This window comes from Centrocercus urophasianus, unplaced genomic scaffold (genome assembly GCF_019232065.1).
Source record: "Centrocercus urophasianus isolate 14NV4802_14NV808 unplaced genomic scaffold, USGS_Curo_1.0 seq_28, whole genome shotgun sequence".
NCBI lineage: Eukaryota > Metazoa > Chordata > Aves > Galliformes > Phasianidae > Centrocercus > Centrocercus urophasianus.
Window position 1 is genome coordinate 5,787,602 of NW_024884844.1, and position 17,718 is coordinate 5,805,319.

Here is a 17,718-nt window from a genome sequence, read left to right on the forward strand (position 1 = left end):
ATCTCAGTTGGCACAGTGACAACTGGACGCCGTGTCAGTACAAAGCGAGTACCCCTACAGATGAACAGAACAAATGAGATCCTACCACAAATGCCTTCATCTATTCTGAGACCGGGGCAATCCTGGCATGGAAGAAATAAGCATTCCCACAGCTGCAGGCTCCCTGCTGTGAGCATGTGTCCATGCTTGCCTACTGACCGCTGCATTGCAACCCAAGTGCTAATGAGGGCCCTTCTTGCCTTTGAAGTTTCTGCAAAGTATTTGAGTTCCTTGGTTTCTCTTGGTGTCTCTCTAGTAATTATCTCTGAGGAAGAACTGGCAGAGTCAATCTGAACAGTAACTGGTAGCATGACCTGGGAGAGAACAGAAAATCCTGCATGCTCCATAAGAAATAACATCATTTAGACCCCTGGAAAGACACCGGAGGTGTCTGAGACACTTGCACTGAATGTTACCATCAGGCCTGCTAGGAAGGAAACATGAACTAAGACTCTGAAGAGGCAATAGCTACCTGCAGGAGAACTGCTACAATGTGGAGCCTGAGGAAAGTGTGGTAGACATGGTCATCTGGTCAGATATGAATTTCAGTATCCAAGCACAAGTTGTTCAGATGCTCTGAACTCAAAGATATAGCAGGGTTTTTCATAGGCATGCCAGGCCTCCCCGTGATAAAATTGCCATGCGCATACATGTTCTGAAAAATCCTGCAGTCACACAGGTCACGTGCAGCTCACCCTCCATTTTTAAGTTCTGAAGTACAATAATTTTAGTATAGTGGTTCCCAGGACAGCAGATGGAACGCATTTCAATTTCAAATAAGTTCTAAGTTTAGAGAAGTGCCAGAGCTTGCATGTGGCAGAACGACTTTCCCAAAATAAACAAACACACACCATAAAAGATCTTACCTAGACAGGATTTTTCAAGTCACACTTGAGTTTGTTTTCAAGGTAGCTCTATGACAAACTGTACTTCTGACTATCTAAGCTGAAATTTAAACACTAGTTTGTCCTGAATGGATCAACAAACCAGGGAAAATATTAACCAGAAACACTGTAGTAAGTCCTGAAAGTTCCCACTCTTCATGGGAATCCTCAACTAAAACATGGTTTTAGTTAAGACTGATTCTACCCGCAATGACAGTCCAGTTGATGAACAGATAAAAGGTCACTCATTAATTGCATAAAGGGCAGAAGACAAAGGCTAGGAATATTCTTATTTCATATTTCAAATGCCAGCATTACAGTCATTCACTTTCTCAGCATACTCAGTTGTTTTTATTTATAAATTAGCAAGCTTCATCCTATCACACAACACATATCCAGAGGTCTTCCATATTATCATCCCAAGCAATAACTCCTTGAAAGTTTAAATAAATATCTGGTAAAGACTACAGCACATGGGATAGATAAAGAATAATTCAATTTGTCTTGAAGTTTAAGAGGCAACTTTCCTGAAGTAGCTTTCAGTTGCAAAGAATCCCTTCAGTCTAATGTTATGGGAACCTTCACTGGACTTGCAAGAAGTCAGCAGTATCACGTTATGGATATAGTAGTAGGTGCTGAACACTGCATTCCATCTCTATTTCAATTATTTTCCTCTGAAAGCAAAATGCATCATTCATTTCTTTAATCTCAGTAGAGTAAAAAATGTAATCTTTTTTTAGGCTGTAAAGCACCATGTTAACCAAGGCACAGAAGTGGGAACAAATTACTCAAAAGTTCAAATTCTTAAAGATCTGATTAAAGCAAAATTTATCTGAAAAGAAAAAGAACCAACAAAACAAAAAAACACAAGGGTGTTTTGGCATGGCTCTTCAAACCCTTCCATTAGTAACAATCACAACCAACATGTATGTATGTACAGCATACATAGATTTGCAGCATAATCTAAACTTGATAGCTTTGCTTCTACACAAGCTACACTTTATCTGCATGAAAGCAATGAAAAATTATGATACATACGAAGGAATGACAAACAGTTCCCACCTCTTGCTGGAGTTGCTACTTTACAATAGTACTTGATTACAAAAGAAGATTCAGAGTCAGGAGAAGTTGTTGCATTCCACTTACTGTATTGCATAGGACTACCTGAAAAGTAATAACCTGGAGTATTGCTTCTGTGAGCACTATGAAACGTCAGACTCTTATTTTGAAGGCTGCGTTTCATGCAGTTCTGCCAACTGACTCTAGAGATGCAAAAAGGGAGGATTCTCTACTTTATTAGATCCAGACAGTATTTGTTTCAAGAATCCATTAGAGTTTTGGAGCTAAATAATTAAGTTTCTTAACTTTCTGTGATTAAGTCCAAGTCTGTGTACCATCTACTACATGGTACAAAATACTGCTATCAAAAACAAATGGATCTCATCAGGCCTGCAGTACATTAAAGTTGTATTCCACCAGTTTCTGGCATAGTAGCTTAAAAGAAAGGCTGGAAGAATTCCAAACACTTCTACAATTTCAAAATAATAATAAAAAAGAAACCACTCTGGTTCTCCTGAGACCTTTTGAGCTACTTAATACAGTATATGGACGCTAAAATTATGCCTGCATCCCAGGCATAGAAACACTGCACACCTAAAAACAACGTGCCCCCAGCTTTCTTGTTACACTAGTTGTATGTACTTTGGGTTGAGGGAAAAGAGAGGAAAGAGGGAGAGTTCTACATCTGGCTTACATCAAACTATCAGATATTCAGTCAGTACTTACACATCCATGTGGTGGCCAGCACTCTGCAACCCATCCCCCATCTCCTTTTCAATGGCACTCCACTCACTGTTTGAAAAACAAATGAGAAGCAACATCACACGTGAAGGGTAAGGAAAGTTAATAAGCTGCATCCTGTATGTAGTTTCTTTCCAGGTGACACCTGAATGGAAACTGCCTTGCAGTTGGACTCTGCCAAACTGTTTTCTTCCTGTGAGCCACAGCACTGACAGCGTAGCAGTGAGTCTATGAAAGGCGTTCTATTCAACAACTGTCCCTGTTGCATAAAGTTGTCCTGACAAACAAACATACATGGCTTAAAGTTCATTTTGAGCCAAGAGGGTCTTGTTTAAACAGCTAAAATTACACGATGGGTCACATAAAGAAAAGATAGGAAGGTTTCTAAAACAGAGTTTTGCCTACCTTGTGTTTCAAGTGTGGAAAGCTCAGTTTCTTTTTGGCAACTATCAGATAGAAGCCTCTCATTGCAAAAAAACAGAAGGTGGGATTTGACATTCTCAAGCATTTTACCTCTACTGAAACGAGTTGGTGTATGCTGTTTTCTGTTTCCATTGTAGGCTTCTGTTTAGTTCCACTCATTAAAAATAACAACAATAATTTCCTCATTACTGCAACTCCCTATTCACATTGAGGAGACTATTTAGATCACATAGGAATCATTTCCAGTAAAGATAGCAGGAGGCTTGTTCACAGCACCCATGTACACTGCAACTTTGTGCTCTCAGCTCTGTGAAACCTCATGAGGTTTATGAGCAATAAGAGTTACATCAACAAGTATTTATACAAAAAAAAGAAGGGGTCCACTTATATTTCATATAACTTATGCCTAATGCATTTATTTTGTCCTTTTTCATAAACATTCCACTGTTCATATTGACATTTGTTTGTCTTTGTGTTATTATAGAACTACACCTAATTTCACTTTAAAACCCCCAATGAGAAAGACATCTGCAATCCATTAACCCAGAGAATTAAATTTAGCACTTGAACACTGTGTAGAAGCAGGAGGTTTCCCTTAACCAGAAGTTTAGATTCTTTAATTCTCCAGTGAGATGGAGAACTCGAGCATGCAATTCACTCGTATAAATCAAAACGATTGGCAAATTCACTTTAAAAAGAAACAACAACCAAAAAACCCAAGTTACATCGCGTGGAGTTTTCAACTATTGGTTTTCAACTATTAAAAGAATCTAGAGGTTTTTCAGAGAAAACTGCCTGAAAATAGGCAGTAAGTGACATTCTAAAGAAACAGCACGCCAATGTCACAACAAAAGTCCCAAAGTTCTGGGAAACAAAATGAAAAGCTGAAGTTGTCCACTTCTGACTACGAGCAGCAGATCCAGAGGTCCAACACAAGCCTCAGTGGTACTGCAAAACAACACTTTTCAAGCCAGACATTTCAATGTTTCAGATAAGTTGTTCTGCTTTTGATAAACATAACTAAGTTTACTACTCTCTCTAGAACACCTGTGAGACATCTGAAAACTGGATGAACTCTTACCTGAATACTCTTCCATAGTTGCCGTGAACTTTATAGACGCCATACAGCCGGTCTGCTACCCTCTAAAACATTCAAGGTTAGTTTTGGTCATGAACATTAAAATGGAGCTGCTTTGTCAATACCCCTGCACAAACTCTGAGCTGAAGTCTTACTGCTTTCACACAGGTAAACAAGTTTAGGCTAACGTCTAATCTAAGCCGCTAGTGAAGGAAAACTCAAAAGCAGAAAATCTTTGAAGACCAAAGTCACAGTCAAGGCTGCACTGAAAAGCAATATTCAAAGTATTTCTTCAGAAGTGCTCATATACAGGATGTGTCTACTGAGACTGTAAATTATCAGTTAATTCGGATTTTGCAATCCAGCTGTAAGGCACAGCCTCTTTCATCTGACCAATGCTAGGTTTACATGCATGCATGCTTATTTAATGTAAAGATAACAAGACAGCAATACATGCTGACATCAAGACCGCAGGGAAAGTCTCACAAGAATTCAAACAAGTGACTTCATTTTCCCATCCAGCTCAGTGAAACAAAGGAAAGGAAACAAGCTATCCACTGCAGAACACATTGCCACAACTAGATACATCCTTTCAGCTCTTTGGAGAGAGAGGACCTGCTGCAGCAGGCAACAATGCCTGAATACCACCTGTTATAACATGAATAACACACTCCCAGGTGTGACTTGCAATCCCAATACTGCCCTTCTAATTGTGACATACCAATGAGTTAGACTGATGTCCTATAAGAGTTAGCTACTGGTCTGTTAAAGCAGTGAAAAGGAAATCATCCTAGAGATCTGATGCACACACAGCTCTGAGAAAAAGGCACCATTAGTAGAACCCCACTGATTAATCCTCTCAAGTATTCCAGCTCAGAAGATCAACCAGTTACCAACCTATTCCACAGCACAGCTCCCAGCAAAAATGAAATCCCTGTTAAGCACAATAAAAAGGCAATACCTTGCTGCTCATTATTGGAATTGTGATTTCCTATTTGTGCCTTCCTTTTAATTATAGTTTTCCACTGTCAGCCCATAGAGAATCTTGATGTGTGACATAATTATTCTTATCATTAAAAAGAACATTATTCTTCAGAGATTGAAGAAGTAGCACAAAAAAAAAAAAAAAAAAAAAGTGTGCTGGGAAGCATGCACAATTCATACTAAAAGCTCTGGAAAACAAAATCCTATATATCTGACCAGAAAACTGAGCTTTGGGTTCCTTCCTAGCAAAGACATCCTGCAAGCGTAACGTGCCTGCTGAGAGAAAAAGACATTTTGTACCTTTTTGTAACACCTTGTAGACAGGATCATCAGTGGGGACAGCAGATTACAAACATGAATGTTAACCTTGATATGTGTCACATATGGGACTCTTCCCCCAGCCCCTCCAAAACCTGCACCAAGGCAATGCTGTCCTCACCATCTCCTGCCCCTTGCTCTAGAGCTGGGCTCTCAGTCAGAACTGCTCTTATTCCAGAATACATACACCATTTCTCTCAACTAAACAAGAAATGCTGCCTTGTAAGTGTATGTTGTACTATTTGTCACGACACACATGGGAAATACTTACAGCTCTGACTCTCAGAAGGTGTGATATGACAGACTGCAGTTCATCACTATAGTGTTTTAGTTCAGTAAATCTCCTGGGAGCAGGAAACAGATAATACATCATTAGTCATCAAGAAAGTAAGCTTTCAATAAATGCAAGATAGAGCCACAACGCTACACCAGCAAGATTGTATTGAAGTCTGGATTGTGTTGAAGTGACATTAGCTGATGACTCCTGAAGAAGTGGTTGCAGGGTTCAGTTCTCCTAAAGCAAACAACCCCAACACTTGTCTGACTACTAGTTTTGATATGCAAACGCTGGCAGTTCAGATCAACTTAAGAGATAACATTTTATGAGATGAACAGTTAACTGAAGTCGCTGCTATTCATTTTTTTCATGGGATTTATAAAAGCAAGTGTTACTGAATAGGAAAGCTTAAAATAACTGTAAAGCCAAAATCAGCTGAACCTGATTCTGTTTAATAAAAACACATTCACATTGGTGACCTGACAAAAGAACTTCCCTTTCCAGCTGCTATCTAGCCAGTGTTGAGTACAGCATTTCAGACGCTCGGGGAAGCATTCACAATGCTCCCACCATTCTCACAATGCTTTCAAGGCTCAGCTGCATGGAACTGTAATAGCTGTGCATGAAACCCTACTGAGAACTGGACCTACTTGTGGCTATAAGCAAGTTAGCACAGCTTAACCAGTCAGGTCAGTCACTTAGTGCTCACGTGCACAATGCCAGCCTGCTACTGCTGAGAAGCTTTTTTTATCAGTCACCCCAATTAACCCTTGGTTTTAGTTTCAGTTGATACAAGTTAGGTCATCGCAATTAGAAAGCAGAGTCAATTATCACAGCTTTGCTAGGCACTGGTAACCAATTAAACCACAGCAGCAGACACTTCTGCATGCATAAACCCTCCCTGTTACAGTCAAATCTAACTCACAACTTACTCTGGAAACAGGCAGCATACAAGAACCTATTTCATTTAGGTAGAAAGCCAGAAATAGCTGTACCTAACTTACTAGCTACAGTGATCTGAAAATAAGCAAATTAGTAACATGGAAGAACGCAACTAGAACTGAAGAATGGGAGTCTGAAGTTAGCCTTCCAAGTTGATGGTTAAACACTGAAAGAAAAAAAAAAAAAAAAAAAACAAACACAACCCCTAATCCCCCCCTCATACATATGGCCAGGATTTGTACATCAGAATAGTTTGTGGCTAAGAGGCCTTATTGAAATGAGTCACATCACTTGCTTTGAGTGACCAAATACAAAATTCCAAGGCTTTTCATTTAACACTCCTTCCCCTACCAGGAAGTTCTCACCTGAAAAACTCTCCTCCCTGTATTCAGGAAGTAGAAGTTTTATTACCATTTCTAGTATTTCTGATCTCCGAGGAGCATCTTTTATAAGACTGTGACACACACACAGGGTTAAAGTACATAAAAAGATTTAAAAGCCAGCAGAGAAACTGTATGGGAAAAATAAATAGTCATTGATCTGCACAGTGGGGTTTTGAGAGCAATCTTTTCAGTTTACACTTTATAAAATATGCACCAGGGCAGCATGTCAGACAGCTGCAGACACAAACAGTGAAGATATTTGAAATAATTGAACTAAGAACAAAAGATTAAAAAGCATGCCTTCAGCTCAGGAAGACTCCCTTTCCCACTCCAGAAATTTATAATGAAAGGTGTTATTTACTCTGTTTTGTGGCGAGAAAGCTTTTAGGAATGCTGTACTCCCTGAAGGCAAGAGTCAGGAACCCAGGACAACTTTCAGCATCCTGGACTCCAGCAGCAATGTATCATCTCCCATACCAATACCTCCCCCATATTAAAAAAAAAAAAAAATAAAAAATAAAAAATCACCTTTGAATCAAGCTGCCCTATTATTGTCCCTGAACAGCACAAACCAAAGTAAAACTGTCTTTTTGCACGTTTCCTATAAACTGAATCTTAAGAATGCCAGCTCTCAGCAAAAAGTGTTTTTAAGAGTTTGATGGTATTGTAGATCAAATGTTTATTTCTCAAGCATTTGCTCAAGCACTACTTAATACTCATGTAAAACAATAATTACAGTACCACCAAACTTCCAAACTGAGTTTGGAGAGGCGTATACAGAGATATTTACTTCCCAGTGTATTGTAACAAAAGAAGCTGTGAACCAAGATGTGATTTTGGCACTCAGCTACTGAAACAAGTCTAGCTCTTTTCCCTTGGTTTTACTGGTTCTGCAACACTACCAACAGTCCACATATTTAAGAACTAAGCAACCAAACAGAGCTTCAGACACAAATGACGAACAGATCAGTCCACAACTCTGTAAGGGAAATTATCAAGTTTCTTTGCATAAAGATGTTATGGTAATGGTACAGAAGAGTATTTCATTTATGGGAGGTGGCATTTCAATACAAGTTATTTACTTTGGGCATTTTACTCAGCTGTAGTTCTCCAAATCAGTAAGGATAGTACTACAAGGTCTGTACCATTTGCCTGGTTTGTGATAGAGAGCAGTTTTTGTGCTTTGGTGCTTTTCTGTTGGTTTTGGTTTTTAATTTTGCCTTTGAAAACAACATAGAGTTTTCTGAAGAAATCTTTCACCAAGAAGAAAGCTATTGTTTTGATTCAAAGTACTAACGGAGAACAAAGGATAGAAGAAGAGGACGGGTGTGAATTCAAAAGAGGTCTGTACGAGACAGACTGCAAATTTACCTCTGATAATCAGAACACCCAAGTTTTATCACCATATAATTCCATCAGAAAAGACATTAATTGCCTCACACAGGAAGAGCTTTAACTCCCAGTCTGCCTTTGACCTCCAAGAGCAGCATAACTTCAGCTGTTTAAAGTTCCTCACGTTGCTTTAAGCTAAGGGTGCAGTTCCACAGCACCACAGGACAATCTGCACTGGCAGTTGCAGCAGTTTTTCATCTGGACCCTCACTGGTTCAGGCAGCTGGACACAGGCAGAACATCTACACTCCACACAGCAGTGCCATCAGTTATAGCAAGGTGAGCTTGCTGAACCCTCTTTACCACCCACTCAAACAAGCATCAAAGGTAACACAAAAGAGTAAGGAGCCAGACTGCAGGCAGCTCAGGCATTACTGTGCTAGACAAAGCAAGGCACTGTGCCTTCTCAAGCCACACATGCTATAGTCAGGGAGAGCCTTTTAATAAACAAATACAGGATACGCTCATTGGTTATTATACAACTTGTAAAATAGCTTGCCATTGTAACTAAGTGTTCAATTTGGAAGTTGCGTAGGTGGCAGAACACAATAGAAAGCAGGTGCTGTATCTCTTAAGCACTGTGAAGTCAGATATTCAGGGATTGTTTTTGTTACAATGCCTTCCTCCTATTTTCCTTGTATTAACTCTTTTTGTGCTTTTTACCAACCCGTATTTCAACAACAGCTTTGCTTTCTGAAACATTGCCTTGAAAGATATCAGTAAATGTCTCATCTCAGTATTAACCAGCCTTTCTCACGTATGGGCAGATTACTGGCAAAGTTTTCCCATCACATAAGAAGGGAAAGCAAACTCCCGCTGCTCGCAAACAAAAAAGATAGAGGACTCAAGCATGGGGACAACTTCACCTAGAATTACCATGACCTCATTCATAAATGTTCATATGCATTAAATACACACTAAAATACTTGCTGCCACAGGAGGCTGCAAAAATAAATACTATCAGCAAATTCCAGAAAAGAGGGCCTGGACCAACTCAGAGAAATCTGCCAATGGATATCAAGAAGTTCAGAAAGGTCTGTACCCTCTAACACCCTTGATACAATGCCCATGGGTGCTGGGAAGCATAAAGAGAACAGACAACAGAAAGCAGTCAGGCACATGCCCTGACCCTACAGAGCACACCCTATTGCCACTGCTGGACAGCAGATCAATCCATAAGGGCTCTGCAAGTGTGTCTAACACTTATAAATGGAAATCAGCAAAATCCCTCGTCCTATTGCTGCATACTAATGTTTCTAACAATTACAGACTTGTAATGTTTCAGACTACTACAGTAGACACTCATATCTCCTCAAACCACCGAGGGTTTGATCATCCTCCCATTATTCATCCTCATCCTTCTGACCAGTCTTTTAATCCATCAGATTGCTTTCAGTGCCTGTCTCCAAGTATCCCAAATTGCAGCAGAGCTGAACTGACCTCAAGACCTCCACAAGCATCTGTGAAATCTGGCAGTTTGGAGACAACTATGAACTACAGCACCAGCATGCATGCATCTAGATTTGTATACTAGCAGACTTTTGGAAAGATCTACTATCAATCTGTACTCTGTTCATGTTTGGAAAGATTTCATTGCAAGCAAAAATATTAAGAAATTATTTCTCTGGTCTGGTGTTGTGTGTTTTTATTTTATTTTACCTTCCCAAGCTTTTAATCTAGCTAGAAGGAAGGACTCATTTTCCATGAAGCGATGGCATTTTCCTGTTTTAGCAACACGATGTATCAAATCTGTTCATACTGCCTCCTTATTGAGCTTCTGTTCAAAACTAAGGTGCAGAAAGATCATTTTTCTTTTCTGAATTTATTCTAAGGAGATAGAATAGTTTGTCATCTGAAGTTACAGTTGTAACTGAAAAGGGGAAAGGGAGGGAGGAAGGATGTGGAATCTTACTTGTCTGGGTTTTTCACTCTGAATGTTGCATTAAGAGCTTTTAATCTGGAATCTGCCTGAAAAAGGGGAAAAAAAGCTTTGTTAATTTAATGCAATTAAATTCCAGTGACAAAAACCTCAGCCTTCTGGCAGCACCATTAGAAAAAAAAAAATTCTTGCCTTCCTGGCATATTTAAATCTTCAGACACTGAACAAGTTGACACTAGCTGCCCTACACGTCAGATCTTTTAATAAGAAGTAGAAAACCAAGATATTTGTGTGAACTTGGGTGCAAACAGCATCCACTAGCATTAAGCTGTATAATCCCAAATCTCACAAAAATAGTTCCTTCTTAAAACGCTACACAAATCACGGAGTTAAGATACACAACCCTGCATTCTTTTTAGATGAAGCAATTAGGTAACATAAGACCATATGGACAAACTATTTTATATTTTTCAAACCAAATAAAACCAGTGGTAGAGTGACCTCTGTACGCTCTTTATTGCTAGGAACAGATCCCCAGTGAAATCAAAGGCATACATGGTGTTCTCTTATTTTATGAGTTGCTCTAGAGAAAATATGTAATTTGTATATCAGAGTAGAGCTATTTTTAATGCAGTGTTCTTTTCCATAACATAGCATATATAATCCTCCACAGAGGAAAGTTCATACCTAATTAAAAAGGTAATTAGCTATCTTAATTTCTGTGTTGTTGTTTTACTAATGACTGTAGCAGCAGCAGAGAATTTCCCTAAGAAGGTGGGTGGATTGTTTTTTTTCTGCTTGCTCGTTTTGTTTGTTTGGTTGTCTGGTTGTTTTTAAGCTCAACTGAACTTTTAAAAACTGTGCAATGGGAATTCACTCTGAAATAAAAGATACCAATGCAGATGAGACATCCCAGCCTCATCCACAGAGGTTCCAGATCACAACTTTTCGGGCATTCCACGTGCAGCTTACAGAAGGTTCATTTATACTGCACGAAAATCAGAGGATAAGTAAAAGGGCCAAAGTGTACTTCTGATCACAACATCCTTCTTTCTACTGGAAGTCCAATAAGGAATATATCTTGTGAGATGTTCAAGATTTCCTACAAAGCACTTCTAACTGGCGCCACAACCAGCTAGCAGTAAGTTGTTACTGTTAGTAAATGACACAGCAATACTCTGTGCACTGGTTTCGCCAAAGCAGATTTTAAAGAGCTGTTTTGAACCATACAGAGAATGGAACATGGCATTCTCCCAGACCAAGAAGGGAAGTCCACTGAAGAGACATGCCCTGCTCAAGACGGTTCTTCCCATCTAATGACCTGAGCAGAAAATATCTGCATTTAAACATTAGTGCAAGATCCTTTCACCTGGAACCACCTCCGTATTTGGAAGACACTTAGGAAAGCAACCAAGTTTAGGAAAAAACAACTAGAGTGAGAGTTACTGATGGAAAACTTCTGCATCACCATAGTTCTGTATCAGAACAGCAGCTTGCTAAATTTAGCTGTCTGTCTTTCCACAAGCAATACAAAGTCATCCACAAACCGAAATGTGGATGAATGAAACCTGTACGAGTGATTGACACTGGAATAAAACAAGTTCATTGTCACTGCCAACCAATACTCCTCTGCTAATACACTGAAAAGGAAAGGCAGTCGTGGCACTGAGAAGCACAAAGAACACAGAACACTGCAGTAACTCCAGCTCCCAGCCCAGCCTTGTATTTATTTAGAGGACTTCAAGGGCCTGTATGCCCTTGCACTTTTACTGATCTACTTCCACAGGTCATTATGTGTCTCAGTCAGGTTTCAGGTAGCCCAGATTCACCTGTGTGTCATTCTCACATGTCCTTTTGCAGTTCAAAAACCACTTAGTTACTCTGCCATTAATTAAAGCCACCCCCTGTAGGTAGCCACTGCACAAACATCGTGTTTATGTTCAAATGGCAAGCATCAAAGCCACCTGGGCTTCTTGGACAGCATATACATGGGTTTACTCTTGAAAACAATCATCTCCCTATATTACAGTTACATGGCAAGTTTCTGCATTTTGCTACAGCCATGAAATGCTCTGAAGGAAGAGTGCAGCAAGTATAAAAGCACTGTCAGGAAGGAACCAATACCTTGCCAGCACACTAGGTTGGATTGTTTCCTTGCCATTAACAGCATAGTAACTCCCACACACCACTCACAACCGTTTGCACCGCACTGTTATGTAGTCAGAAAAACATCTGTCCAGTCTTAAACTTTACTTACAAGCATTTTCGAGGTAATTCTCTACCAAATGAAGCACAGTCAAAGAGGTTTCATACAGTGTATTCCTACTGCAACGCCATAAGCATGTAAGTAAACTAAAGAGTGGGGGGAAATAACTGCTTTCTCATTCCTAAAGGATCTAAGTAACAAATCCCCTGAAGAACAAAATTAAGTGTTGGGGGCTGGGAAGGGGGGAAAGACATGATTAAATGACACAGTTGGCAGAATAAACAAAGCCTCCAATATCAACATTCAACTATAACATGCTCAACTACACTGCATTAATGCCTAATTTAAAGTCAAGTTGGCCTGGTTCAAACCCTTTGGGACAAAATGCACATCCTGCTTTAATGCATCAGTAGCAGAGACAGCAGAAGTGCCAGAACCAGTGGTCTGACTGTAGTCCTGCACGTACAGAGAGCCATTTTTACACATATCTGTCCTCTAGCATAATGCTAAATAACCAGACAATGAGAGCTTTATCTACCCTTTAATGTTGAATAACGAAAAGCAGCTTTTCCCCAGAATTCTGCAAAAAAGTTACTTTTCTTTAAGGAAAGAAGAATTGTAAAGGAAAAACTACATACAAAATCCAAACCAGCAGGAAAATGGGACTCAGCTCATCTTTCATTAGATTTAGAATGTGTTTTCAAGCATGCAAGTATTCTCAGCACTCTGCAGCAAGTTTTCTTTCCCTTTCTTCCAGAGTGTGCACTCCTGAACATATAAGTCAGTACAAACTTCCTGAACTTGTTTGAAAAGGTTGAACTTGTAGCTGAAAAAAAGTCTATGGACCAGGAAAATAGAGTTGTTGCATTATGAATTCCAGCAAAACACAAGCCCTACCATGAAAAGAGAAATTTATTCTCACAAAGTACTGGTAACAAAGTTCCTCGGACACTGAGGTTAAGAGAACTAGTAATTTTCTTCAGCTCTAATTATTTGGAAAAATAGAGCAGTGATTTCATGGCTTGACCACATTACAGTGAACAAAAGCTCAGCATCTGTCCCCACATGGTAACTTTTCCAAGCTGAGCCCAGCAATCTGTTAGATTCTTAGTTTCACATCCTGGCCAGCATCAACTCACTGCTATCGATGTGGATAGCACTACTATAAGACGTGTTTCTGTGAAACAGATAAGGTGCACCAAATTCACCTGTCTTAGTCCTTTTTAGCACAAATTCCTACAATTCAGACTCCTCTGCTTGCATCAACATACAAAAGCGCTGCAATGATCTCAAGTTCATTAGCTGTAAAGCTTCTAAGGATGACAGCTCCCACTACTAGCAAAATTACAAGGCTGAGCACTGAATACCATACGTTTTAAACTTCCTACAGAATCTGACAACTGAAGACTTACCCATTACATGCTATGAGCGTGACTTTTTTCTTGCAGTTACAAGTAAGCATTAAGAAAAGCCTTTAACTCATTTTAACATCAAAGTCTTTCATAGCTAGTTGAAAATGCGCATGCTGAAGTGTGTGCAGCCCAGTCACAAGATAGACATTTATAATAATTACCTTTAACTGAAATCCAGTCTCATTCACCATTTCTTTCCATCCACCTTCCTAAAAATACAGAAAAAGAAGGTACTGTTACAATGAATTAAGAATGCCACTGCTTCCTCAACTCTCTGTACCATAACTGTATCAGAGCTGAAAGAAGAGTTCTCAGTAAGCTTGAGTTCTGCCTCAGCCACCCTCTCCACCTGATTTCAAGAACATGAGTTAATAATGTTCTGCTTACACGCTAAGCTCTGCCCCAAAACCTTAAGGCAGAGCACATACCAAGAACATACAGGCAATGACTGATGTCATCTGTTCACCGTGCATGCACAGTCCCCTTGTTCACCTGTAATGGCTGTTCCATCACCAATTCCACATTGCTACTCATTCAGGTTTGTTTGCACATTAAGCTGTGCTAGTGCAGACATACCTACTTGGGCTGCTATTTGGGAATCTCTGATCAAAACACAGAACAAAGACACTCCTAAATTTGAAAACTGTGGAATGCAACGTTTTGGCTAACAACCAGATTACAACTGTTGGGATTACACAGGAGTGGATCACAGTTCAAAACTGAAAGCTAAAGAAACTTCCAAAAAGAAAATTGGAAGCTAGTACTCTCTCTGCTGGCAGCCATACAAGATGCTATTTCAGGTTTAGTTCTAGGAAAGCTTTCCCAACCAACACACACTAACTTGTCAGTATGATGCTCTAAAGGGGTGGGAATTCTCTCTTAGGAGCCTCCTAACTAGACGGGAATAAAACCATAAGGTGCATTAGAAAGCCAACTGTACAACTGCAACAGGCTGCTAAGAATGCTTTTACACATACAAGCCTTTTCCACCCAAATGTATTTGTGTTGTCCATCCTTCCCCTAAACTGTGAACAAGCTCAAGATCAATGGAAGGAAAGAGAAAGAAAGGATATTATCTTAAAGAAATAATCACTAGAAATACATATTTAGGAAGCACATCATTTTACCATACCTGTGTCAAAAATGAATAAAAGATTTTGTCTTGGCAAAGCACAGGATGCGAAGCCACACGTAACAAGAAGTTTTCCAGGCCAATTCTTCTTCTCTCCACAAAGTCTGGATCCATATTATCTGCTGATAGTTTATGCCAAACAAAGTCAGCCTATTTAAAAAGAAGAGTGTTAATGGCAAACAAATAAGAAACAATATGAAGCAAGCTGCAGTCACAGCTTCCTTACCCTTTTTTCTGGCAAAGGTGGAACAACAATATGTGGGTAAGTAACTAACAAATAATTCCTCAATAATTCAAATTCACTGTAACGCCGCCACAGGGAGTCCACTGGGGAGCACTGTCCCTCATTCTGGGACTCAACAGCTCTGAAAAATAGAACAGTTTGAACATTAGTAAGCTACTAATCGTTGTAGTTGTAAAAGTTGTAGAGATGATCCTAAGAACAGTTACTCAGTAAAGATTAAGATCAAGTTTAGCACTAGTTTCATGTCTACACACTTCATTTAAAAGAAAATAATTCTGCTATCTGCCTGATAGCATTCAACTTCTGCACGTGCCGGGAACAGGAAGAAGTCAATGAATTTTCATCACACCACAAGCAAACAGGTAGGTCACAGTCTAGTTATGTAAGTGGCTTAGTTCACATCACTATAGAATTAGATATATTTGTCTTGGAACAGTTGTTAGGCTTCAAGCCAACACCATTTCATGAGCAGCTGAAGGAAACAAAGCATTACAAGAAAGAATTCACTATTCGTTGGGAGTATCTTCACTTATAAAGACAAAAGTTGTATCAGTGCAATAGCCAGAAGAGTTAAAAAGTATAATTTAGAATTTAAAAAAAATGTTTAAGGTTTTTTTTTCTGTTTTGAGAAACGTGACAAATTTCAAGTCATATCCAATCTTTTGTTTGGAATAGTATCTTTCCATAAGTAAGACTAAGGATGTATAGTCTAATAAACTAGGTCAGGATAAGGTGAGCAGGTACAAAAATTGATGTATCTGAACATTTTGTTGAACACTTAAAGCCAACAACATCTAGCAAGGGACTAAAGGATTGTATGTTACTATAAAAGGAGAAATGGAATCTTATAGGATTGAAAAGTAACATAAAAACCATTTTTAAAAGTCTTCATACAAGACATTTAAAGCAATACAAATTCTTTGCAATATCATAAAACAAGCATCAGGACGATAACACTTCTTGGCAGTTAGCATATGCCAGAATAAACAGAGAGACTTCAGACACAGCCCTTAACAGAAACCAGTGATGTCTACGTCTACCTTAGCTCTTACATTAAGTGACTACTTAACGTACGAGCCCTGACAGAAACCTACATGGAACAGTATTAACTCTGCTATGAGATTATCACAGATTATATGAAGCTGGAAGGAACTCTGCAAGTCTGTAGTCCAACTCTTGCTAAAAACAGGTTGCTTGGAGTCATTTCCAGTTGGGTTTGAGCATCTCCAAGTGCAGCAAGTCTACAGCCACACTAGCAGCCCATTCCCATGCTTGAACGTCCTTAAAGAAGTTTTTTTTCTTAGGTTTAAATAGAATTTCCTGCATTTAAATTTGTGGCCACAGCTTCTCATTCACCCTGTGCAGTTCTTGAACTCATAAAAACTTCATGGAGTAATGTTATAAATATATCTGAAGAGCACACATACTATTCAATACTCAACTGTGTTTATCGCAGGTAACTGAAGCTGTAGGAAGAAGACAGATGAGGAGAAAGAATAAGAGCAAGGATGCATTCATTTTAAAAAAACAAAAACAAAACCACAATTCAACACAAGCTGCTGCAGATGAATACTCTTTGAGATTGACTTCAAAAAACAGCCAGCACACTGCTGACAGCCACCAAGTCACACTGCAAACATCCTACAGTTCATCTGTAGGAAGAACTTCCTTATTGTAGAGTGTTTCGATCTTAAGATGTAACTGCAAGCACAGTGCTTTGGAGAGCCTAGGCTTAGCACTGGTGTGACAGGCTGTGCAGCACTCCTCCCTACTGGAACACTGCACAGCTTAAGTATTTCCAAAACTCTCTGGTTTACTGTGAAGTGGGTGTTTAGCAACTGTACTGTTGCTGAGCTGGAGGCAGATCTTAACAGAAAGGGAATTAAGTTACCGTGCCTCAGATTAGTTGCTCGGCTGCAAGCTGAAGGCACAAACCTGACATTCCTAGAGAAGAAACTACCAGTAGGACCTAGTAAATAATTTGACCATTCAAGACAAATAAAAAGTACTTAAGAATCAGGGATCCTTCTTGCCTCCCACTTCTGCAGCTATCACTCAGTTGTTCTGGCTTGCAACACAAGTTTCAAGAGCACTAACTTCTGCATGGATTATCTCTGATGCTTAAGCAAGGCTGCCCCCCATCAATACAGCATAGGATGATGTGGATGCTAAGAACACACTGCACAAACTAACATGAAGAAAATAAAACTGCAGGCCAAGACAACAGGGTTCATTCTCACTGGCAGACAGAGGTGCTGCTCTCTTCAGCCTATAAATCCAAACAACTCCCAAGTCAGTGCAAGTCTAATCTAACATTTGTCGCTTT

At 39.4% G+C, this 17,718-nt stretch overlaps 1 protein-coding gene across 1 annotated transcript in view; it reads right to left on the reverse strand.

Annotated features, from left to right (window-relative positions):
• SNX4 (sorting nexin 4) overlaps positions 1-17,718 on the reverse strand; it is a 34,519-nt gene that overhangs the window by 7,028 nt on the left and 9,773 nt on the right. Inside the window, 7 exon segments of the mRNA XM_042827020.1 lie at positions 2,709-2,774; positions 4,228-4,289; positions 5,798-5,870; positions 10,432-10,487; positions 14,178-14,225; positions 15,149-15,298; positions 15,375-15,513. Coding sequence (XP_042682954.1) covers positions 2,709-2,774; positions 4,228-4,289; positions 5,798-5,870; positions 10,432-10,487; positions 14,178-14,225; positions 15,149-15,298; positions 15,375-15,513 — 594 coding nt within the window.